This window comes from Postia placenta, assembly GCF_002117355.1.
Source record: "Postia placenta MAD-698-R-SB12 unplaced genomic scaffold POSPLAscaffold_4, whole genome shotgun sequence".
Classification (NCBI taxonomy): domain Eukaryota; kingdom Fungi; phylum Basidiomycota; class Agaricomycetes; order Polyporales; family Adustoporiaceae; genus Rhodonia; species Rhodonia placenta.
The window spans coordinates 491,786-514,973 of NW_020169835.1; the positions used below are offsets into that span (position 1 = coordinate 491,786).

Sequence of the window (23,188 nt, forward strand, 5' to 3'; positions counted from 1 at the left end):
CGTATCGCACGAATTCAGGAACAGGATAGATGGGCTACCAAATTGCGCAAAACGCGGAACGCTGAACTCGGGGAAAATAACAATTCTACAGATCCAGATGGCCGGAAGAATGATCTTCAAAACCATGAGGCATCTCTTATCAGGAGGTCCTCACGTATCAAACGACATTCGCTCGAGGTGGGTCAGCGTTCTTGGGACCGGCACAGTAGTGGCTCGCAGTTAGCACAGCCATTACAGCTCCTCCGTAAATTGCCGCAACTCACAGCTGACTGAGCAGGTAATCCAGCGGACATTGCATACCCAGAATGTCCTGGCAGTCCAGGTAAGAAAACAAGAATACGCTGCCTTGTGAGCTGAGATACGAGTAATGATGATCTAAAGCCATCCTCACTGATCACCACGCCTCACAATTTGAGGAAGAATACTTCTTTGGCGCCAATTGTTCAAGCAGCGCCATCTGTTCAAGCAGCGCCGTCTGTTCAAGCAGCGCCATCACTCTCGAATACATCGAAGCCAGCAACGCACGGCCACGCTGAGCCGAGCCGATCGTGCGATTACACCGAAGTGACGGGCTTTTTGAGATCGTTGCTCCCCAATTTGGCAAGTTTAACACCGCGCTTCGTGCAAGCAGGAGTCATCGACGAGGAATGTCTCCTCAGTCTTGCTGAGTTCCCCGAAGCCGGCCAGAATACATTCTTGCGAGAAGACCTGAAACTTACCATATTTCAATCCCATGTTGTTTGTATTGGCCTGACTAGGCTCGTGGCTGTAAACAACTCAGAGTACGTCTTCATTACGAGAGCCTGGGCTCACTAATGTGATGACACAGCGCTATGTAGGTAACCGCGCTGCCACTGTCAGAGGTGAAAAGATACAAAATAGGCTGTCTACACACGGGAAGTGAACCTCAATGGCAAACAGAAGGAGTTGGACGGGACATTGTGGTACCCATATATGTCTACTATGTTTTTGAGTCGATTCGTGGGGCGATTATACCTCCGACGACGTATTTTCGCCATATGGATCTAACAGTACACGGACCTTATGACATGTTATCGCCATCATTCATGGAAATAGCGTTGGACGACTATGAACAGTTGCAAGGAGGCTTCGTCGAATTTGATGTTGTGATCGATCGATCGAATTCCCACGTGGCCGCAACTGATGGGAAATTCAGACTGACGTCGTCTGACTTCGACTCATCACCGTCCGTCAGTCATAGCCTAGTTTACCTGGCATTGACCTAGCCATGGGGCATCTGATTACAGTTGCAACGTGAGTACTGTCCCTTTAATATTATTCTGGAACTTAAGCAACACGGATTGCACAGATGGTACGCCGCTCGCAATGCAGCTACGAATACGGCCATGTTGATGCCCTTACAGCTCACTAAACCAGTGGTCGCTAGACTTCCAAGTATGTGTAGTAGTTACTATCTGGAGTACATGTCAGATACCATTACTATGTACAGGGAAACCTAGAGCGCATCCTGGCCAGCATTCGAATTGCCAAGGAGCGAGGCGCAACTCTGCGAGTTGGCCCGGAACTTGAAGTCACGTAAGCGTCATTCTCATGAACATCCTTGGCTCCAAAGTGACGTTCTCCTCAGAGGTTATGGATGTCAGGATCATTTTCTTGAAGGTCTGCGCATCAGAGATTGGTATGGCTTAATTGCTTATCATGATTCAAGGCGATACCTGTCTCCACTCGTGGGAGGTGCTCGCCAAGATCCTTGAGTCAGAGGATACACAAGGCATACTCTGTGATATTGGCATGTGAGCACTGAATAAATGGTCCCAAAGTTGTCTCTCACTGCCAATATCCAGGCCAGTCATGCACAAGAACGTGATCTACAATTGCCGGGTCGTAATCTATAGCGGGAAGATTCTGCTCATCCGACCTAAGATGTGGCTCGCTAACGACGGTAACTACCGCGAGCTTAGGTGGTTTACCCCGTGGATGAAGCACAGGTACACCGAGGACCACTATCTACCCCGGATTATCCATGCGGTGACAGGACAGGTACGTAATATCTGACAGTCTGAGTTGTTCATGAGGTCGAGCCCGTGCTGCAATCTTGTACTTCCGGAGAGTATATCGTGTGTTCTTGATACTCATGCCGGAAGCTGATCGGGCCTCGACTTGTGCGAAATACATTTGACTGATATGACTATTCAGACCAAGGTTCCCTTTGGCGACGCAGTAGTCAGCACAGTGGACACGTGCATCGGCATTGAATTATGCGAAGAGCTGTTTACGCCGTCTAGGTATTCTTATGCGGCAAGCTCTACACTGCGAATTCGCTATTGATGGGCCCAATACTTAGCCCTCATATTCTGATGGGTTTGGATGGCGTCGAGATATTCACCAATTCTAGTGGAAGCCATCATGAACTGCGTAAGTTGTATACACGCGTCGAATTGATTAAAGAGGCCACCATGAAGGTAGTCATTGCCCTCATGTTTGGAGAACCAAAAATAACGCCATCCACAGCTCGGCGGCATCTACCTCTACGCCAACCAGCAGGGCTGCGATGGAGATCGGCTGTACTACGACGGCTGCGCCATGATCGCCGTGAACGGGCACATCATCGCGCAGGGTTCACAGTTCTCCATGCAGGACGTCGAGGTCGTGTCTGCGACGATCGACATCGAAGACGTGCGCGCGCACCGGGCGACGAGCAGCCGCAGCATGCAGGCCGCCGGCGCAGAGCGGTACCAGCGCATCGAGGTCGATTTTGCGCTCTCGGGCGGCAAGTTCTCCGGCATCGCGGACGGGCGCACGCTCGCGAGCCGCACGTTCGAGGTGCGCTACCATCGGCCCGAGGAGGAGATTGCGTGCGTCCTGCGGCTATCTGTACAATTGGGCGGAGAGCGCGTTGATCCTGAACGTCTACCGTAGGCTCGGGCCTGCATGCTGGCTGTGGGACTATCTCCGCCGCTCGCGCACGCAGGGCTACTTCGTTCCGCTGAGCGGTGGCATCGACAGCTGCGCGACATCCATCATTGTCTTCTCGATGTGCCGCTTAGTTGCGGAAGCTGCTGTACGCGGAGGTAGGTCTCTCGTGTCATCGCATGCGGCATGCGAGGGGGCGCTGATGTTACGTGCGCAGATGAGCAGGTGATCGCAGACGCACGGCGCATCGCGGGTGAGCCGGAGGATTCCAGCTATCTTCCGAGCGACCCGCGCGAGTTCGCGAAACGCATCTTCCACACATGCTACATGGGCACAGAGAACTCGAGCACGGAGACGCGCGCGCGCGCGCGGCAGCTCGCGGAGGCCATTGGCAGGTGCGTTGCAGGTCGTCGCTGTACCTCTGTGGATGAAACCCGAGCCGAAAACTAACCGCAATGCAGCTACCATACCGATTTGAACATGGACACAGTCGTAACGGCCATACTCAGCCTGTTCTCTTTTGTCACCGGCGTCAAGCCGCAATACCGCATTCACGGCGGGTCTGCGGCGGAGAACCTCGCGTTGCAGAACATTCAGGTATGTTGGTGCGCTGCGATACAGATGCAAGGCACTCTGTGGCTTATTTCTGGCCCCATGCAGGCAAGACTACGCATGGTGCTTTCGTACATGTTCGCCCAACTGCTCCCTTGGGTCAGAGGGCGCTCGGGTGGTCTGCTCGTTTTAGGTAGTGCGAACGTCGATGAAAGGTGAGTAATAAACGAAGGTTGCACAAGATGCCTCATCAGACGCTATCCCCTTGTAGTTTGCGGGGATACCTGACGAAGTATGATTGCTCGTCTGGTAAGATTCTCGGCGTTCTGTAGCTGATGTCGCCCGGAACTGACCGCCCTGTAGCGGACGTGAATCCCATTGGAGCCATTAGCAAGACTGACTTGAAACGCTTCATTGCATACGCACGCGACGCCTTTGAGCTACCCATTCTGGAAGAGTGCGTAGTCTGTCCTTCTGATAGGAGCTCGTATGCCTGATACATTCTCTGCAGCTTCTTGGACGCAGTCCCAACTGCCGAGTTAGAGCCCATCACGGAAAACTATGTGCAGGCAGACGAGGTATTTGTGGAATATAAATATCCATCTCCGTGCCAGGTTCCCTGACGTTGCACCAGGCGGATATGGGAATGACATACGACGAACTGTCTGTTTTCGGGCGTCTACGTAAAGTCGAGAAGTGCGGGCCGTATAGCGTCTTCACCAAACTTGTGCACGAATGGGGCTCGTTCTTGTCGCCTGTCCAAGTGCGTTTTCCTGAGACGCTCTAAACGCAGGGTGCTGACGGTCGATGGAACAGATTGCGGAAAAGGTCAAGCTTTTCTTCTTTGAATATGCGAGGAACCGACACAAGATGACGACCCTCACGCCGTCCTACCACGCGGTCAGTGCATTGAGCCGTAGTATCCCAGGGACGTGATCTGACTTAGACTACAGGAGCAATATAGCCCGGATGACAACAGTAAGCGGTTGAGCCCACGTCATCTTGCACAAATAATTTAGACTGGTCTGCACAGGATTTGATCTGCGTCCTTTCTTGTATCCTTCGCGCTTCCCCTGGCAGTTCAAGAAGATTGACGAGGTCGCGGCAACACTACCCGACAGATCAAACAAGGATCCCGAAGGAGTTAAGACGAAGACAGCCTGACTTGATCATAGCAGCAAGTAAATAGAAGCGATAGCGGTATAAGAATAGAATGCATGTAGAGTACAGACGTGTTGAGAAGTGAACAGAAAATGCTAGTAATACAGATGTTCCTGCTGTTACCGACGTTCCTATGACCGTGCATTGGCCAGGAAACGAGAGAATGTACCCTGAACATTGACTCTCTTCATTATTGTCGGTTCCTCCGCTGCGGGTACGACGTCAACATAACATAATCGGAGACAGGGAGACCCGGATTAACTCACGGTCTGTCAGGTTCTCTTCCTTGACCTTGCGCTTGATGCTTTCCATAACCTCGCTGACGCCTGACCGGTCCAGATCCCCTCGTGCCTTCATCAACGACTCCACGAACGGAATATTTGGTCCGTACACCTTGGCAAACGACCAGTACGACAGGAAGACCAGGCTCTGAGACGCTTCGAGCATCGACAGAACCAGCTCGAGCACTTGGATTTGCGGCTCAAGTTCTTTCAGCTTCTTGTACTGACCGAAGAGTTTATAAATGTCGTCGATATCTGCCTTCATGCGCTCCAATGCTGCAGGAACCTTGAGTTTCGGTGCGTTCGCCAAGGCGGTGAGATATGTAACGAGATAGGTGTCTAGGAGATCCTCGACCATAAGGTCCAGGAGTGTCTGGTTAAGGAAGGTATTGTAGTCGGACATGTAATCACGGATGGTCTCGATGATCTGCGCTGAGATACCGTCGTACCAGGCTGGCTGGAACAGCTGCTTCGTCGCTGGCTTCAGGTCATTGAAGATGACCTCCATGAGTGTTTGCGTGCATTTCTTCGCGACGTCGAGGAAGCCGTCAATGGCGTCGTTCAACCTATCGTGGATAGGCACCCGGTACTTTTCCGAAACGAGCGGCTCGACGCGCGACGACAGGGCCTCCACATAGTCCGCCGACTTCATCTGGTCGTTCGCGAGCGCGATGGCATACTCAACTAGGCCGCCGGGAACCTCCTCTGGCTTTTCGGTAAACTTCTTACACTCCGCCTCGAGAAGTTTCGTCCAGCGGTCCTGGACGCCGCGCAGCACCCGCCCGACCTCTTCGATCACGCGAGCGAGGATCATGCCCTGCCCACTCTCCGTCGCGAGGTCGACCTGCTGGTTGACCATCTGGAAGAGAATGATTGCGCCTTGCATGCCGTAAAGACCGTCGCTGTTCACCTCTGGCGGATCGGCACGTGCGATAAATGCTGCCACCTCGTCCTTCATCAGATTCTCCGTCCATTCGTCAAGTTTCCTGATGATGAGCTTAAGATAGTCCTCTATGAGCGCTTGCTCCTTGCCGTCCAGCAACGGGGGCTCGAGCAATTCCGGGGGCACCTCCAGCTCCTTCATCTTTTTCTTGTAATCCTTTACCCAGGCGTTCAGCGTCAGCAACACGCTCGCCTCGGGTTCTGACGCGATGATTTTCTGAAGCGTAGCATTAAGAGCCTTGTGGTACTCGCGAATGTAGAGAGGATATACATCCCAGGACGTCGGGAAGCACGGGACAACGTCTGTCTCGATGTGGATCAGGTCCTGGTAGAGCCAGTCGAGGTTATCGAGGAATGCCGCAGGGTCGTTCTCATTACGACTATATGCTTCGTCCAACGTAGCCTTGATCGACTCAACGATGCATTTGTTAACCTTCTGTCGGTAGTGCTTGTATACTCGCGCGTCGGCCTGCATAGACCTGAATTTCGCTGCAGCGTCCAACTTGGCCGCCTTCTTGACCAACTTGATGGCTATGGCCTTCAAGTATTTTAGTGCTCATCTAACTCTCAAGGCTCAAGGGAATCTAGTCCACCTTTTCATCCTCCTGCTGCTCGATTTCTGCAATCTTCACGAGCTTCACGATGGTCTCCGGATTGCCTTCCATCACGATCATGAGTATATTTCGCGCCAAGGCGAGTATGTACTCGTCGAAGGCCTCTATGAGACGCGACAAGCGCTCAAAATACCGCGTCAGAGTTTGTCGCGAGTCGGCAGAAGACTTCTTCGCCTGGTGCATGGACTGGTTCCGGAACGCCTCCAGCCTATTGATCTGGTAGTGTATGCGAAGCAGATTGGGGGCTGGTCCGAGAATGTCCTGGCTATCTGCTTCTAGCATATCCTCCAGCATATCGAGATGAGACTCCATCTCGAGGAGGTTGTTCACCATCTCCTCTGTGCGTTCAAAGTTCCGATGTACCATAGATACCTTCGTATCTCATTAGACTTATGGCTACGACATTGTATGCGCGAGGCACTTACTCTGCTTATCTGGTCGAACGTCGATACGTTGTTCTGAGGGTCGCTGCAGAGCCTGTCCACCGTCTCCATCTCGTCCTTGATAGTCTGGACATTGTTCCGCGTACTGAAGAGTTTCCGCAACCCATCTCGTGTAGCATCAAGCTGCTCTTTCACTCCACTCTTCAGCCGAGCATCGATGGACGCTTTCTCTTTCTCTAATTTCTTGCGAAACGCCGTGATCTTGGCGAGGTCGTCAGGAAATTGTAAGTACTCGCCTACGGCCTGCGCCGCGGAAATCATAGGAGCAGACATTATCAAGTTCAGCCACCCAGTTGACTATACTACCGCGGAGCACACGAGAGGGTATATAAGCAGGGATCGCGTCGCGAAGCAAGGTGTAGGTTGCTGTGCATGGCAAGAATAACGCGTTGGCGCCCGCAGATGCTTGCGGTCGTCACCGGTGAAGCAAACACGGCATTCGGCTAGAGACAATAAACTATTGTGCACGAAATTGAAAGAACTCAACCTTTCAGGAATGACACTCTTGTTCAATAGTCTAGCAGGTAGGGTGTGCACTTAGTATATTGGTTCAATTAGTCGAATGAACCTCATTCATGACTTCTCAACAGTGCCAGTCAGTAAGAAAACACAACCTCATGCTATTCACGCTGTTCAGGTGTGTGCAGATCATGGAGCATGTCATATTTTGCACTATGTCGACACATGGGAGGAAGCCAGAAATGCAAGGAAAGCAATACGATAATCAGATGGCAGAGGGGTAAAGCATCTGAATAGTGCTTGCATTAGAAATTTCTGGAAACGGTCCTGATACAGTCAAACTTACCACACGGACACTAGCACCGAAGACGTGAGGCGGCAAGTTCGACCTGAACTTCGATTTTACTACACCAGAGTTGCCGTGCGGACGAGTCACACGTCTGCATAGAAGAGGTCAGCATCGACAGCAGTAGTATCACTGTGAAAACGTACCCCCAGATTACGCGGACCTTGGAGCCCTGGACCTCCCTCTTTGCCCGGTAGACATATGCGACGCGCTGGTCACAATGTCAACATGAGTATTTGGGGCGGGCTATGCATTGGCATAACACACCTTGCCCAGGTAGAATTGCGCATCCTCCTTGGTAGAAACACCCTCGATCTGAATCAGAGAGGTGTTGGGGCGGGTGTTGCGCTTAGCGCGCTTGTGGCCGAGAACGCGTCCCTTGCTGTAAAGTCTGCATAACCAGATGGCATGTATGAGCACAGGGGTTCGACAGTAGGGAAAGCCAGAAAAGCATGGGGACCGTCGGCAGGAGTGGTCAAAGCGGCGTCATCCAGTTAGTCTAGATTCCATCCACCCAGTTCTACTCGCCCAGACATCGTTCAACTTTCCAGACGGATCCCTGAAGCCAGCTCAGACGTTGTTCAGCATGATTCTTACCTTGTCGAGCCCATTTTTGTCGTCGTCCCGGCCGATATCGAATGTCTTGAGGTGTACCGCTAAGGTTTGCAATAGCGCCGGTGTCATCCGGTGGGATCCGTACCTGCCTAATTTGGGCACGCGGAGCGTGGGAAACACCTCCCAGGTTTCTTCGAGCTCGCCGCCGTCTCGTTTCTCTCAACCACCGATGCAGTGCAGAGCTGCACTCAGCCGTCGTCCTCATCGACGAACGCGAGTAACGGAGCGGTGGAAGAGAGAACGTTCCCTCGAGTCTTGGTCTGTCCTTCAGTCCACCTGCTAGCATCTTCGAACTGCTGTACTTCGACGAAGCTCTAGTTGAGGGAAATATACTACTCGACACGTACTCGGTGCCATTGCGTGAATACAGCCATGAAATGACTCATCTGATCATATAAAGTCCAGTTGAACGTGAGCGCTTTCAGAGTTGCTTCTTGCACTCATGTCTGCACGCTTGCCATCCCTTTGGAAGCGGTTGTCGTCGACCATCAGCCCACGGCCAGCACCGCCTAAAGCGCATCATCATGCACCAATACCGGATGCAGCTTTCCCTAGTGGATATGTTTTAACAGGGCTTCATTGTGGTATCAAAAAGACGGGCGCGCTCGACCTCGCAGTCATTCTGTCCACCACTCCGAAACCGGCGTCGGCGGCGGCATGTTTCACGCGTAACGCTTTCAAAGCGGCCCCAGTTGTTGTGTCTGAGGAAGTATTGCAACGCAATGCCAGTACAGCGCGCGCACTCGTCGTCAACAGTGGCTGCGCGAATGCAGTAACAGGGAAGCAGGGCATGGAGGACGCATGGGCCATGGTCCGTGCTACTGACGCGCTGCTTGGTTGTTCTGCAAAGGAGAGCGAGACCCTCGTTATGTCTACAGGAGTCATCGGCCAAACTCTGCCCATCTCCAAGGTTCTCGCGGGGATCGAGTCACAGTCCTCTGACAGCCAGACGAAATCTCTGGGCTCAGACTTCACAGCATGGGAGCGCGCTGCGAAGGCGTTCATGACTACCGACACCTTCCCGAAGCTGCGTGCGCGCACGTTCTCGATCGACGGCCGCGAGTACAAGATGGCAGGCATGGACAAGGGCGCGGGCATGATCCACCCCGACATGGGCCCTCCACGTACGGCCGGGCAGCTGCACGCAACGCTCCTGGGCTGCATCATGACCGACGCCGCAGTCTCTCCGCGGAGTCTGCAGTCCGCGCTCACGTACGCGGTGGACCGAAGCTTCAACTCGATTAGTGTGGACGGCGACATGTCGACGAATGACACCATTGTCGTACTAGCGAATGGTTCTGCTGCTAGTGATCCTGCTGCAGAGATTGATGAAGAGCGCGATCCCCGCACATACCAGTTATTCAGGGATGAGCTCACGACGTTCGCGGCGGACCTCGCACAGCTAGTTGTACGGGACGGAGAGGGCGCTACGAAGTTCGTGACCGTGTCTGTCAATGTAAACCATTACGCATTTGCAGTCGTGTCGTTTTCCTCATGGAGCATCTGACAGGGTGCCGCAACGTACGAAGATGCACACCGCATTGCCTCGCGCATCTCGACATCTGCTCTTGTCAAGACCGCGCTGTATGGTCAAGACGCAAAGTAAGCGGCATTGCCACTAGAAACATTTATGTATGCGGTGCTTACTTCGTTGGCAGCTGGGGACGCATACTAGCAGCGACCGGCTCGGTACCGCTTTCAGTTCCTATTGACCCGACACGAGTCAGCGTCTCCTTCATACCCACCGACGGCTCGCCAGCACTGCCACTGCTTGTGAATGGTGAACCCGAGACCGTAGATGAAGCACGCGCAAAAGAAATTATCAGTGTCGAGGACCTCGAAATTGAGGTCCAACTCGGTATCGGGAGCGAAAATGCCAAGTACTGGACGTGCGATTTTAGCTATGTACGTGGGCATACTAAATCCTGGATTCATAAGAACAACACTGATGAGCATCACAGGAGTACGTTAGGATTAACGGCGATTACAGAAGTTAGACATACGTAGGGAGTGTCAGTAAGAGTCGAGGAAAGGGTATGATCATGATGCGTCCACTGCACCGGTAATAGCCCAGTGCGCGATAAATACAGACGTTGAATTTCCTGGTATTATGTCCATCGGCACATCGTTCCTGTCAGATTGATCGAACACTCATAGCCACCAAAGATCAGCCGCAGTGTAGGCGTTCCCAGCCCTCACTTCCAGACGAGCTTCCCATTCTCGTCAACGTAAGCCGTCATCCCTCCACTCACGGACTTGCTTGACTTGGCGTATTGCTCAGCTATTTTGGCACGCTCGACCTCGCGGCTATGCTTCGCCAGGCGCGCTTGACGCTCTGCCTCTGCTTCAGCCTTTGCAGCTTTCTGGGCATCCCGCTTAGCTGCGTTCTGCCGCTGTTTCTTGGTCAGCGATTCTGGTGCTGTTGGTGCACTGACTGGAGTCTTTTCCGCTTCTACGGCCAGAATGTCAGTATCAATGCATGCAGTATTTGTGGAAAGTGCGTACTGGGACGACCGCGACTCTTGACAACGCCCCAACCTCCGTCATCCTCTCCATCCGCGTCATCAGCAGTGACTCTTGCATCGTCTACGTCCTCATAGTCGCCCCATGAGAAGCCAGCAGCTGGTTTTTCGTCTGGTCCGGGCGCGATGCGCATTACACGCGCAACTGTCGGGTAGTCAGACGTCTCCAACATACTGGGGAGATTATATGAGCACATCATCGTATATACGATAGGATAATTACACTTACTCGTCAACCCCTGTCTTGCGCGGCCTGGGAAGCAGCCTCTCCGCCAACGTACGTCGGTTCTCGACGGGGATCTCGGTTCGGCTCGCAAGTTCGTCATCCGTACGCTCCGTCACAGGTGACGAATTGCCCGTCATGGACATCGTGGTGACGCCTGCATCGCTGGGCGTCGCGGCCTCGGCTGGCGTTGGCTGTAGCGTGGATGTTGCAGGCCGCCGGCGAGACTCTACGCGGGTCCACGACTCGTCTGTGTCCACAGGTGGCAGCTTGGGCGTGGAACTTTTGCGCGACTTGGATGCGGCTGGGCGCACGGGCGCAGAAACAGGGGACTCTGGCGCTGTCGCGGACGACTCGGACATAGCATCAGCGGGTTGGGAACGCGGGGTGCCGCTGCCAGCGGCACCCGCCTTCTTTCCTTTTTTCTTCTTGGGCTTGCCGGCCTTCGTGGACGCGGGAGGCGAGGTGTCCCGCGCGTCAGACGGAGCGTCGAAGCTGCCTGGGACAACCGCAGGGAAGGGGATGACAACGGGGCTGGCGTCTGTGGGAGGCTGAGTTGCAGGCGTAAGCGCGTCGCCCTGCTTCTTCTTTTTCTTCTTGCCACCGGGGTCCGACGAAGGCCCCGTGGTGGACGAGGGTAAGGCCTGGGAGCTTGGCGGCGCATTCTGACGAGCGTAACCGTACGCGACTGCTGCCGCACCCGCAACAACCACTGCAGTGACAGCCGCTTCAGATATGACACTCTGCGCTACTCCCATAATGATTGGGGTCGATAGGACAATCGAATGACAGGGGGCAGCTAGGAATTATATCGAGCGTAGGTTGGTAGGAAGAGATGGTACCGTAGCTTGATGAGTGACGCGGGCTCAATGAGATATATGGTCACGTGGATCCCATTTATACATCAATATCAGGTCCCATCACACGCTACAGGTACGGGTGGTACAACGTCTTGGCACAACTTATACCACAGTCCACTTTGATGTCCTTTTGGATTCGACCTGGTACTCGTCATCCCACCAGCTCAGCGAGGCCACAGCGTATAATTCGGCAGTCAAATACTGTCAGTCTCATATCATCCTTCAAAAGAACATTCTGTTGCTGCAGCGGCATCAGGGCCAAGTCGTGTAAACACTCTTCGCTGACAACTCCCGCGTCGACGAAACGTGGGGTCAGGCTCTCGAGGCCGGGCATCAGCGAACGCAGGAATGCGGCTACGGCGCGCTGGTTATTATCGTTGCTAGGTGTTCCAGTGCCCCTGTATGTTCGAGCCGGAGCCAATGCTCGAGGAGACGGCATTGTTTGTTTTCGTCCGGGTGTTGAGGCTGACCGCGTCCCTCGTGGCGACGACGCCGGTAACCCTGAAAGTGGACCACACGGCACAAGTGCAGTTGCGCTCGGAATACAGCCCACTTTAGCTTCTTCCCGACGGCGAAGCCCGCCTCTTGTGCGATCTGCGCTGGATCCTAGCGAGTGATGGATGCGCTGAACCGGCGACAAGACTTCAATCCCACTCCGATACAAGCAACAGGATCAACTGACTTTAAAAGACCGTGCCTGAGACCTAGAGGGTATGTCTCTCGGCGCATGCATGCCGGTTCTTGGTTCCTCTTCAACACAATCATGCTCCTGCCCGCTGACATTCTTGCTAGAAACATGGGGATTGTTCCGCTCATTAAAGCGTAAAAACTTCAGTCTCAACCTGGTATATAGGCCGATGGGCCATGCATCTTGATAACGTCGAAGCCAGTCCAACTTGACACATGCCTGTAAGTTGGTAATCAGTGACCCCCTGTTAATGTCTCGCGTGGATCTGAGCATCTGCAGCCTACCTCTTTCTTCACCCGCTTCATACCATCTTCATCCTGGTACTTGTAATAACAACGCGTGTCCAGATACTTGTCTATCAGCTTGCGCATGATCGACTATAGGTTGAGCATCAGGATTGATTGCGGCGAGGGAGGAGGATGTTATACATTCACTCACCGTGAACCTTCCAAATTGGGGGTCGCGCCATGAAGAGAACCCCATATAGCGTGCTAATGAGGAGCTTGCATCCTCTTTGACAGGCTTTGGGATCGCCCAGGCGGGGACATTGACTGCTCCGATTATTGATCATCAGTGCACTGCGAAGGCATGACGAGCTGGAGCTAGAATGAAAGGGCATACCATCATTGTAAGTGCTGTTGCGATTGTTCATGTTGCCTCCACAGGTAGCACTGCAGGACGGGGCAAGCCGTGTCTCCCCCCGTCTCTGTCTCTCATGGATCTGTGCTTTACATACTCCACACCCCGGATATTCCGCTAGCAGATGGCGGGGAAGGACACCATGTCATGATCGCTGACTGGGTCTTTGGTATTCCGCCGCGCGCAGGTCCGCGCTATTGACTGAAGCGATATATGCAGGTCCCCGAGCACCAGCGGAAGGCCGCGACGCTCATTCTAGGAATCGGGACCGAGTGACTGCACGGTGCATGCTTCTGAATCGCACGATGCGCGGGGAGCGCTACATTCCTTAGCATTCGTCGCTGAAAGCATACGGTGCAGCGGTTTTGAAGACACTCTTCTGCAACCCGAAAGTCGTTATGCACAAGCGATGATATATACCAAGACACGGCTGCTCGCCGAATCCCTCGCGCGGCGTATGCATGCTTTTGCCGAGGAAGATGGCAGAACCGTGGGGATAAAAGGGCGGCTCTGACATTGTTCGAAGCAGGACGGGCTTCGCCTTCATAGCGGAACGCGTGAGATCGTCGCGGAATCCGACGCGTTCTATCGCGGTTTGTCCACGCGTATAGACGAGGTACTCGACACGAAATCGAGGCGCCCACGCGGTCGTGGAATGGCTACATTGGACAATCTCGTGGCATCAATACTCTCTGCCTCGCACCAGAGTGCGACAATAGAACTATACTGGATAAGAGGTACCACTCACCTTCGCGTAGCCTACCATTGAACACGCTTTGCCTTTCGCAGAGCCCGGATGAATCCGCCGAATGTATTGTACTGGTATTCCACGGGCCCATGCATCGCATACAACTCTTCGCCTTACGGCGTAATCAGCATACCCACACCAGCCTACACTGCATAGGGCAGGCATCGGAAGACGAACTACATCAACAGCAGCTACGGCAGCCAGTCGCCTATGCCCGTCCCGTGCACTCCTCATTCCGAGGAACCTCGCATCTGGGCTCGCACGGGGCCCATACGCCCGCACATCTTCAGGAGGCAGGAGTTCAGGGAGCCCGTGGCATACAACTACATATATGCGCCTTGTGAGGAATGGTGAGCGGTCCACGTCAGGGCGATATCCGAGATTGTCTTACGTCTGATGATGAAGATAGTGGATAGAGCGAATTGTGTGTCCTCGTTCCCACAGCATGCATATGCTCGTGATCCTGACAGCCGCCGCACGATTGCATTGGTCGTGTTCCAGATGCACAGAAGAGGGCCGCGCCGGACCATGAACATCGCAAAGGATGGTATCTGTGCGGCAGCAAGACGGAGCAGGAGGTGAGATTAGGCTGAGTATGTGAAGGACTCACGGGTATCGTGCTGCTCTTGCAGCGCACCGCACCGGGTCTTGTTGCCGCTTTCATCGTTCGCCAATACTCAGGATACAACGCGGATCTACGTGGTTGCAGTCTGCTAGGACATGGTACGCACACGTAGGTTGCCCGCAAACAACGTTTTAACTGTACGCTGACAGGAGGTGCACACAGACAAGAGCTCTGCCTGCCAATGCCCATGTGTGGCGCACCGACAGCGCTGCATGGTATAGCTGAAGAAGTGAACTATGAGGGAGTTACAAAGGAGACAGCGAGACGTGGTTCGAGGCCGCGCGCAGTTCTATGTCGCACACGCTGAAGCGTCTCAGAAGTCAATGCACATGGCATTGTGGGCGTGTGTTGACAGATCGAAACGATAACCTCGATGTGTGAGGAAGCGTCTATCGGGATAATACCTCGGCGACATCCACGGGACCTTGTACTATGGCCGCGGACGCCTCATGGCATCAAGCTTCTGTACGCTGTAGCGATATATGTGGACCATACGGATGCCACTACGCACCCTCTCACCCTCTGGCTTTCATTCTGACGTGACATCCCGGCATCGCTAGCATTACTCAGCTCCTCAGTAAGTTATTATGTTTGCGTGGTAGACGGAGGATGCTGAGGCAGCGATGAGATAGCATATATCCGTATTCAAGGAATACGCAGTCCAACATGGCTGTAGGACTTCCGGTGGAGATATGGCTGGTTAGGGCCGAGAGTGGTGCGCATTGTGGGCGGAGAGAGAGGCAAGTGTCGGGGGCCGATTCCGCACCTGGGGTTGTTGGCGTCCAGGTTCGGTGGAAGATGGATAAACCTCCATTGCCTGATGATCAAGTACGCGAGATGGCGGGCGCAGGATTTGGATCCCGACGCCGTCTTCCGCGATCTCGCTCGAATCAACCGCCGCCCGGTTGAACAGCTGCACCTGTACGACGTCACGTTCCCTTCCTTGGCGACGTTTGGCCGCCTTGTCGCCGCGATCCCATGGCTCCGATCCCTCCGCATGGAAGGCGTGCAATTCTGCGGGCAACCCTTCGACGCCCGTATGTTTTCTGAATTATGCCGTGTGCCTGTCCCGCGCAACCTGCAGTACTGTTCGCTGGGGGGGAGTTGCAACGGCGACGATGTGAAATTCCCCAATAACACGAGTTCAGCCGCATCGCCCGCACTCACCGAGCTCATCAACGTCATGGCTGCTGTCGCCTCCGCCACGTGCGCCTCGACGGTGCCAATGTGCAATCCCCCCAATGCATCTCTATGGTCCACAGTCGTACAACTGACCCTCTGCGATGTCACCTTGTCGACACCCAGCACCATTGTCCGCCTCCTCTGTGCACTCCCCGCCCTCTCTCATCTCGGCTTGAGCGGCATATGCACGTTTTTGAAGCACGGGCTCGATCTTATAAGTATTCCAGCACACCCTGTTCCACCAACGCTGATGACCTTGGGAGTCTCGGACCGCTCGGGTCTCCGCTCCGATCCCTACTCACTTGCCGACATCTTTGATTGTCTCGTACATACTGGTGTTTGTGGCCGTCTCGAGTCGTTTGCCACTCCACAGGTTTCCCGTACCACAGGAAGGTTGGTCTCCGCTGTACAACGACTGCTCAAACAGATGGGGGACTCTCTGGTCTACCTTACCCTCTATTCTGGGCCACTTTGCGAACAACAGCAGACTTGCGAACACACGCCTACTGCTCTTGCTACTACTGCTGCAGGAGGTGTGTACCGTCTGCAACCGAATGAGCGGGCATTCACGATGGTGCATTCGGATCACTATATCGATGTCTCTAATAATGTAGCGCTGAAAGAACTACGTCTTGTGGTCCAACTAGACTCGTGTATCCCCATGCTCATGCTCTTGATCCATGTCACGTCGCAGCACATGACCGACATTCAGATCGAATTCTTTTGCGCTCCGGGAGAAACGCGGAGCGCCACACAGACTTTGAGATGTTGATGAGGGTCCTACACTACCTTGATTCCATCCTCTCCTCTCCGACTTTTGATAGGTTGGAGAAGGTCTACCTGGATCTGACTCGGTCTGGACTTCTGGTTACTCCAGAACCACGGGCACTAGAAGACGAGATAGCACGATACCTGCCCAATCTTGACGATCGGGGCCTTTTATTGTAAGTGCCTCAATTATACGCGGGGCCCTTGCTTTGCTGACAGAGATGCGTTGGCTGGCAGTATCTGTACAACCGACAGTTCTTTACGTACGCCGTCCATAACCTCGTACCTCGGAAAACTTGGCCAGGCCCAGCAAAGCGGATGCCCGTAGAACCTTGGCCAGGTAGAGAGAAGGGCATCTTCGCTGCTTAAGATACCCAAAAGGCCGATGAGCCGAAGTACACTCCGGGGACACTGCCAAAAATCACCGGAAAGCGCCATACGCGCGAATCGGGACCTTTCATACGAATCATTCACGAAGGGGACGGACACCCAAGCAGCTAGCGAAGGGCCCTCGGAGCCTGATGTCTAGTCGACAGGTGGCGGCGGCGGGTGCTGTGACATGACTGGCTCATCGTACACACTACGGCTTCCTTCACTGTTCATCACGTTCATGCAGGGTCGTCGCATTCACTCCGTCGCTGTCGGCACGAGCTCGAGTTCCCGTACGCTTCGCAAGTCTCCAATCCTATTCTGATTTCATGTGAATACACGTCTTTCCCACGACGTGCAGCTGCTCCGTATTTCATGTCTTCCTGTTCTACCACCTCGAAAGTTGCTGCCCGGGAAGCAGCCATCGTCTAGTCTCTGTCGATCGCATTCGAGTGCGGCTGTCTAGCTTATCCCGCACCAAATGTGCTGTCCGCGCAGAGTCCGCATCTCGTCCAGTCTGTTGGCATAGCACCTGCGGCGCGGCGCCTCGTGCTGCGATCGTCTCGCCCTGTCTAGCGACCTACGCCCGGCTCACACAACTCTGCGGTTCGAGTCCTCGTATGCTCGTTCGTTCATTTTGGTCGTCAAGAGCAAGTCTCATAGGAACCCCTTGCAAGCATTACTCAGAGATCGAGGTACGCATGGCCAACGCCGATGCGCTTTGGACGTGGCAGACATTGGTTTAGGCCACGAAGCGTGCATGCCTCTCATCGCGCGCCGATGCGCTGCCCAATCGGCCTGGTGTCAGCTCTAGGGTTGGTGACATCCCTAGTGTCCTCACGCCCCATACCCCATCATTGAGCCAACCTGTCGGCGTAGAGCGCAGGAGGCTGCTGTCGGGCCCCGGCTATAGGCCATTCAAACATCATCGAAACAACATCGGAAACGCTTAAACTACTATATCAACATCATCCTGATGTCATTTATTAGATTTATGGCAGGGATCGAGACTGAAGGCAATAGACATTGAACGGTGTTTGATCCGCGGACGGTACATACGCGGTCATGTGATATACTACCGTAAGTATCGACTGTGAATGACCTCCCCCGGGCCTCTCAACGCACATCAAGAAACATCTCGCTGGATGCGGATCGATGCGGATCGACGCTTCTATTGGCCTGTCGCCTGGAACATGGTTCAACTTGCGAAAGTCAACCCCGGCTCGTACATCATATGACCGAAACGCGGGACATCCGACTCTCCTCTCCACAATTCACCAATGGCCAACACATCGAATGACTGGACATCGCCCCCCATCAATGAGACCATCTCCTGCTTCAAACCGGGCGACCATTTACGGAGGCTGGAGTGGGTATTAGTCGAGGACAAGATCAAGGCACTGAAACGCAAGATGACACAAGCGCTGCCTCACGATCACTAAGACCCTTGCACGCGCACGTATGGTATGGTATGTATACCATCCGTCGTACCATACGCTGGACATGCTTTAAATCAGGTACTGGTTGTGAAGACTCGATTTACCGCCACGGTAACACCATCATATTTCTACTCCATCCCATGCCTCTGCTGGACGCTGAATCACTGTCGATTTATATTCAAGGATTCAAGGACGAATGGCTGCAGTTTTACAGTCAACAACCACGCGGCAGACATGGTTTCTGAAACACCTACCCGAGCTCACTGCGCCGGGCCATCGTCCGTGCCAGAGCACCACGAACCACCCGCCGCTGGAAAGCTGTCAGCCTAAGGTCGTCCAGCAAGAATGCATCTTTCTCTACATCCCACAATACGGCGAGGCCCTCCAGGCACTTCCGATCTGTGACGCCCGCAGTCACGAACCGCGCCGCTAGATGGTCTAGATTTGGAACGAGTGACCCCAAGAAGCTCGATACCTCGTTCGTCACATCATGGACGACGTGGTACGAGGGGCGTGGTTTGATAGCGGGGCGGACGGGCCTGTCAGCGCACAATGACGGCGCGGCTTCTGGCACGTAAGTAGCCAGAGGTGAATTTGACGCGGTATCGGCCGCCACAGTCGTGCACTGTGTCCTTCTGGTGATCTACTGAGATGATCAGATCGGCAGCCTCGCGTAGCCGGTCGAGCTCATCGCACCTCACTGCTGGTGGAGACAGCTAGGTTGATGTTGGGAGGCCGGTTGTTGTCGGGGGCATCCGAGCCAGAGACAGGCCTCCGGTGGCTATCACGATGATTGCAAGGGTATATGGTGCCGCGGCTTGTCTCACGGCGACGGCACTTGGGCTTCTCCAAATGGCGCTTCAGGTATGCACGCACGGGCCAAGCGTCATGGTACACCTTCAACCAAGGCACCTCGAGTTGGGCCTGACAGACGCATCAGCGTAGCACCAGGACATGCACGCTGTTTTCCAGACCTTTTCCACCAGTCGCACCACTTGAACGGGGTTCTGGTACGGGTACCTCAAGGAGGTGTCGAGATATAACGGTACCAGCCGCCGCACCTCCCTCTGTGGGTTCGAGGCAGCACATAGTTATTATCATGAATGGATCTGGTGCTGTAGAAACGGCGCCACATACCGCGAATTTCTGGTAGTCTTTCGAAGATCGCGAAAATCCCATGGTGACTGCGACTGACGAAACAAAGCCGACCGGAACTTGGATGGCGGAACAAGGTATGTGTGGATTCATTTCACTATCGCTGCGCTGCGAGTGTGAGTCTTGGTCTAATTGCATGGCAGGGCTAGAGCTAGAGCTGTGACACTGCCTTGTGCTGTACCTTGGCCTCTTATATACCGACCCATTGCGGTGAACTCACGATTCCTATACGGCAGCGGGGTGTGTGAATAAATTGATAATGGTTTGTCTCGAATGAACGATCTGGAAACACCATTTGGAAGATACTCACCTTCGAGTCTGAGGTAAACCGTGGTGGGGTCATCAACGAAACCTCTCATATGACCTCAAAATGAGGCCGCGTTAAAGGGCGGCACGCGTTTTATGAATAAATACAAGCCACGCACCGCGAATGCAGACAAGTCCACGTAATGGGTCTTCCAGGTTTATCCTTGCACAGCGCAGATGTTACCCTTTGGGTGCTGTGTGCGCGACAGAAGTAGCCTGCGGCAGTGCAGCGTGTCAAAATTTTTCTGAAAGTTCGTATCAATACTAATGACCGTTGATGTGACTCGGGTGGAATCTCTGAGCGGAGCCTACAAGAAGGCCCACCAGAGGCGTTCTGAGGACACACAGTGCTTCGTGACACGTACTTACACACGTAAGAAAGGTATTCAATTCTGTAAGGAGCGCTGACTTCTACCATCTCCGGCTCAGATATAGGGTCGACGCTGGTGATCAGAGTCAGTCAGTACGTTAGTCCTAGGCTCATGTCCGAAGCACGGCTTCTCAGCATCAGAGTCGGAGCCGAGGCATACATTTCTGCAGGCTCATGTCTGAAGAGGGTCAAAGGCAAGAGAGGACAGCTGCAACTTGCCCGTCCATATGAACAGCATGCACGGCACATGGACTAGATGAACAGGCAGCGTGCCAATGTGATCGATCGGCCCCCGTAGTGTACTGCGACGAAAGCATGACAGATCTACAGCTGCCATTCATCGAGGCATGCGTACTTTATGCTTCGCGCGAGCGACACAATTGGCCTCGACCGACTCCGGAAGCTCTGAGCATGATGTACATATCCCGAGCGGTGTGGTTTCGAAGAACTCAGTTTGACATCTGCGCAGAAGAATTGATAGGCTCGCTATGCGGTGCAACTGTCTTGAGGACACACTTCTTCATGCCTATAAGCACATTTCCGTGCCAGTCAGAAGAAAATATAAATGAATGGCAAGATGAAGGAAGATCAAGATGTACGTGCGTCTACGGAATGGACAGAGACTGCGTATGCTCTAGTTCTATTCCATCATTGCCCGCGTCTCCTGCGTCATCTTCGCCTCTTGAATCCAGGTCGTCCTCAAGATCAGATGAAGAATCCTCGTTACTATCTCTCGCAGAGGGGTTGGCGATGTCGGCCCCAAATTCTATGCTAGAGAGCCACGGCTGTGAGACACAGTAACCTTGCGAGTCAATGAAGGACAGAGATTGGGAGCCGAGTGCCTGTATTGAGCATTCTGCGGCTTCGCGGATGCAGATGAGGAAGTGGGAGACCAGTATGCTCGACATCCTGTAAGATGCAGAATTCATATGTCAGCGAACATTTGAAACTATAGTGGTGGAGGATGTACAGACGCTGTAATCACGTTCGGTATATTCACGCTGTAAGAGATCTAGAACAAGTGTTTCTGTACGGGTTATCGGCTGATCGTAGATCAACACGCACATTGATGCTAATGAAATCGACAACAAGGTCACTAGTATTAAGTAGCGAGATGATGCTGTACCGGCAATGAGTGCCGTGCTCCAAGGAACCATATTTCCCCACTTACATGAAGTACAGAGTACCTGCAATCATAGAGCATGAGCAATCATGGTTAACAATGTCACACATTCCGGCTAGAACTCACCGTTGCGGAACATGACGGTTGTGAGATTGGGCCTTGTAGCCCAGACCCCACGTACCAGCTGTTCTCCCACGGAGCTTGTACGGCTGATGTAGTACCATGTTGCTGCAACTACGAGGATGTCCGAGATGACCACAGATACACGAGTAGTGATCAACACTGCAACAAAAGTAGGGACGTCAACCAGGGCATCTAGAAATATGGGAGGATACTACTCGCCCCTGTAGATTCTAATCAATGTGTAGGACCCTGAACAGTCAGTATAATCCGCATACGCATTATATAAGGCGTCGGAGATTAACACGACGCCTTCACATCCAAGCAGAGGCAGTAGGACGTATGTCTCTTGCGTCATAAGCCACTATCATACTTCTGCTTGAGTCGAGAGCACCCTGCAATACGTCATGTACTGACTATGTTAGTGCACACGGGCACCATACCAAAAAGCCAGACTGGTAACACCCAGCGCCAGCTGCCTCCGCTCACGACATGTACACGCAGGGCGGCTACCACTTCAAAAACAGGATAAGGATGGCTCGGGGAACGGGAATCACATTGCTTACATGGAGGTATGGCAGTGTTGACATATAACACCACTCCAAATGCATAGTTGGAAGACACACATCTTGTGAAATAAATAATCTGTATAGAATGGTAACCTGGTAGAGAGGATCCAACCTCTTAAATGTACGCCATCAATACAAGATCAGCACGTCAAAGAGTTGATGCTTCATACTTGTGTGGTATCCTGTGTAAGGGGCATATTCGTAATGATAGTACCAGTGATAGCAAGCCAGTTGATGGCAGAGAGTAGTATTGCAATGGATCTTCGCCCCCACAGATGGCGTACATCATGTGGCAAGTTCAAGGCGACATGATAGATCAGGAGTGCTGAGAGTTGATTGATGCTAGAGCATCAGATAGGTAACAGAAATACTGACCAGCACTTGCATAACTGAAACAATTCACTCGAAAGCTACAGCATGACAGGGAGGTAAGTCTTACAGAAATTGGTGGATGCGATAATTTTCACTTACTTGCCTTCCAGGATGTCTTCAACGACCTGTTCCGACAACAGCGCTGACATTTCCTGCTGAATGGTTGCAGGGAAGATGAAGGGAAGTACCAGGAATGAGAAGATAGCAACAAATATGTAGGGGGCTTGAGTCCATATATATGTCTAGTACAGGCTTCTGTGGCTACGTGCGTTGAAAGGGGGTGGAAGCCATGTCACTCAGCGTGAGATCAGCTGATGAAGAGCAGCGCCTGCAGTGCGTTTAGGGGCTTTCATTTGGAAAAATTGTGCATATGACACTGTTACAATAAATCAGTGTCCGTAGTAGCATACTAGCCACACCGATCAGTGTGTCCTATCGCATTCAGAGTGTGTTGATCGTTTTTGAACAGGAACCAACCGGTCCGAATGTGCGGACTGTAGCAATTCAATGCAGATCCATTCCCAATAGGACCTTGAGCGACGTTTATGAAGTACACAGCTTACCTGTACGTGATTCATTGTAGTATGTTCGTTGTTCAAGCCAGATCCGAGGAGTCAGGTTCGCCGCGCTGGATCATGATCGATCATGATGTATTACATCGTGATGCGGCAAACACCTGTGTTCCGTCCTGAGTATAACAAGGTCTACTCCGTCCGCGAAGGGGGAAGTACAATGTCGACGTGGCCTGATCTGCCTTCTCGATAGTGGAATGATTCGCATGTACGCCGCCACATCGGCCTCC

General features: G+C 53.2%; 8 protein-coding genes across 8 annotated transcripts; 2 read left to right on the plus strand and 6 right to left on the minus strand.

Moving 5' to 3' along the window:
- Positions 1-1,249: 1,249 nt before the first annotated feature.
- On the plus strand, positions 1,250-4,611 carry POSPLADRAFT_1137746 (hypothetical protein; the record flags this gene model as incomplete). Its single annotated transcript, XM_024484829.1, has 20 exons — positions 1,250-1,275; positions 1,386-1,416; positions 1,472-1,557; positions 1,610-1,641; positions 1,691-1,775; positions 1,827-2,022; positions 2,179-2,267; positions 2,327-2,444; positions 2,494-2,837; positions 2,902-3,053; positions 3,113-3,290; positions 3,357-3,492; positions 3,556-3,662; positions 3,719-3,756; positions 3,811-3,904; positions 3,959-4,025; positions 4,082-4,210; positions 4,264-4,347; positions 4,401-4,425; positions 4,481-4,611. 20 exons carry the CDS (start codon positions 1,250-1,252, stop codon positions 4,609-4,611), a joined length of 2,148 nt encoding a protein of 715 aa, XP_024340730.1.
- Positions 4,612-4,739: 128 nt separating this feature from the next.
- On the minus strand, positions 4,740-7,199 carry POSPLADRAFT_1065382 (hypothetical protein; the record flags this gene model as incomplete). Its single annotated transcript, XM_024481938.1, has 4 exons — positions 6,871-7,199; positions 6,425-6,817; positions 4,875-6,369; positions 4,740-4,816 (listed from the first exon to the last, which is right to left on the minus strand). Exons 1-4 carry the CDS (start codon positions 7,159-7,161, stop codon positions 4,740-4,742), a joined length of 2,256 nt encoding a protein of 751 aa, XP_024340731.1. The 5' UTR covers positions 7,162-7,199.
- A 327-nt stretch (positions 7,200-7,526) lies between these two features.
- Positions 7,527-8,342, minus strand: POSPLADRAFT_1039233 (hypothetical protein). Its single transcript, XM_024477509.1, has 5 exons — positions 8,291-8,342; positions 7,961-8,084; positions 7,840-7,904; positions 7,694-7,787; positions 7,527-7,636 (listed from the first exon to the last, which is right to left on the minus strand). The coding sequence occupies exons 1-5, from the start codon at positions 8,302-8,304 to the stop codon at positions 7,613-7,615; spliced, it is 321 nt and encodes a 106-aa protein (XP_024340732.1). The 5' UTR covers positions 8,305-8,342; the 3' UTR covers positions 7,527-7,612.
- A 408-nt stretch (positions 8,343-8,750) lies between these two features.
- POSPLADRAFT_1179550 (hypothetical protein) lies at positions 8,751-10,416 on the plus strand (the record flags this gene model as incomplete). The annotated part of the gene is made up of 4 exons (XM_024488676.1): positions 8,751-9,764; positions 9,819-9,910; positions 9,967-10,213; positions 10,270-10,416. The coding sequence occupies 4 exons, from the start codon at positions 8,751-8,753 to the stop codon at positions 10,303-10,305; spliced, it is 1,389 nt and encodes a 462-aa protein (XP_024340733.1). The 3' UTR covers positions 10,306-10,416.
- Positions 10,184-11,874, minus strand: POSPLADRAFT_1073683 (hypothetical protein). Its single transcript, XM_024482634.1, has 3 exons — positions 11,060-11,874; positions 10,814-11,004; positions 10,184-10,760 (listed from the first exon to the last, which is right to left on the minus strand). The coding sequence occupies exons 1-3, from the start codon at positions 11,809-11,811 to the stop codon at positions 10,504-10,506; spliced, it is 1,200 nt and encodes a 399-aa protein (XP_024340734.1). The 5' UTR covers positions 11,812-11,874; the 3' UTR covers positions 10,184-10,503.
- A 419-nt stretch (positions 11,875-12,293) lies between these two features.
- POSPLADRAFT_1136812 (hypothetical protein) lies at positions 12,294-16,126 on the minus strand (the record flags this gene model as incomplete). The annotated part of the gene is made up of 14 exons (XM_024484733.1): positions 12,294-12,414; positions 12,467-12,519; positions 12,596-12,820; positions 12,886-12,978; positions 13,040-13,155; positions 13,223-13,272; positions 13,594-13,899; positions 14,004-14,100; positions 14,126-14,272; positions 14,380-14,539; positions 14,720-14,788; positions 14,814-14,834; positions 15,380-15,659; positions 16,098-16,126. 14 exons carry the CDS (start codon positions 16,124-16,126, stop codon positions 12,294-12,296), a joined length of 1,767 nt encoding a protein of 588 aa, XP_024340735.1.
- A 2,004-nt stretch (positions 16,127-18,130) lies between these two features.
- POSPLADRAFT_1137270 (hypothetical protein) lies at positions 18,131-19,550 on the minus strand (the record flags this gene model as incomplete). The annotated part of the gene is made up of 5 exons (XM_024484776.1): positions 18,131-18,296; positions 18,626-18,996; positions 19,068-19,295; positions 19,346-19,438; positions 19,509-19,550. The coding sequence occupies 5 exons, from the start codon at positions 19,548-19,550 to the stop codon at positions 18,131-18,133; spliced, it is 900 nt and encodes a 299-aa protein (XP_024340736.1).
- Positions 19,551-20,807: 1,257 nt separating this feature from the next.
- Positions 20,808-22,535, minus strand: POSPLADRAFT_1137384 (hypothetical protein; the record flags this gene model as incomplete). The annotated part of the gene is made up of 9 exons (XM_024484786.1): positions 20,808-21,111; positions 21,374-21,389; positions 21,452-21,607; positions 21,819-21,840; positions 21,863-21,960; positions 22,012-22,090; positions 22,185-22,339; positions 22,390-22,424; positions 22,486-22,535. The coding sequence occupies 9 exons, from the start codon at positions 22,533-22,535 to the stop codon at positions 20,808-20,810; spliced, it is 915 nt and encodes a 304-aa protein (XP_024340737.1).
- Between the last annotated feature and the right edge of the window lie 653 nt (positions 22,536-23,188).

Coding starts and splice junctions, on each gene's coding strand:
- POSPLADRAFT_1039233 (XM_024477509.1), bottom strand. Junction 7,905..7,960: donor CGCAATTCTACCTGGGCAAG/GTGTGTTATGCC, acceptor CATTGTGACCAG/CGCGTCGCATATGTCTACCG. Junction 7,637..7,693: donor TCGGTGCTAGTGTCCGTGTG/GTAAGTTTGACT, acceptor AGCACTATTCAG/ATGCTTTACCCCTCTGCCAT.
- POSPLADRAFT_1073683 (XM_024482634.1), bottom strand. CDS start 11,811: ATGGGAGTAGCGCAGAGTGTCATATCTGAAGCGGCTGTCACTGCAGTG. Junction 11,005..11,059: donor CGCAAGACAGGGGTTGACGA/GTAAGTGTAATT, acceptor TAATCTCCCCAG/TATGTTGGAGACGTCTGACT. Junction 10,761..10,813: donor CAAGAGTCGCGGTCGTCCCA/GTACGCACTTTC, acceptor TTCTGGCCGTAG/AAGCGGAAAAGACTCCAGTC.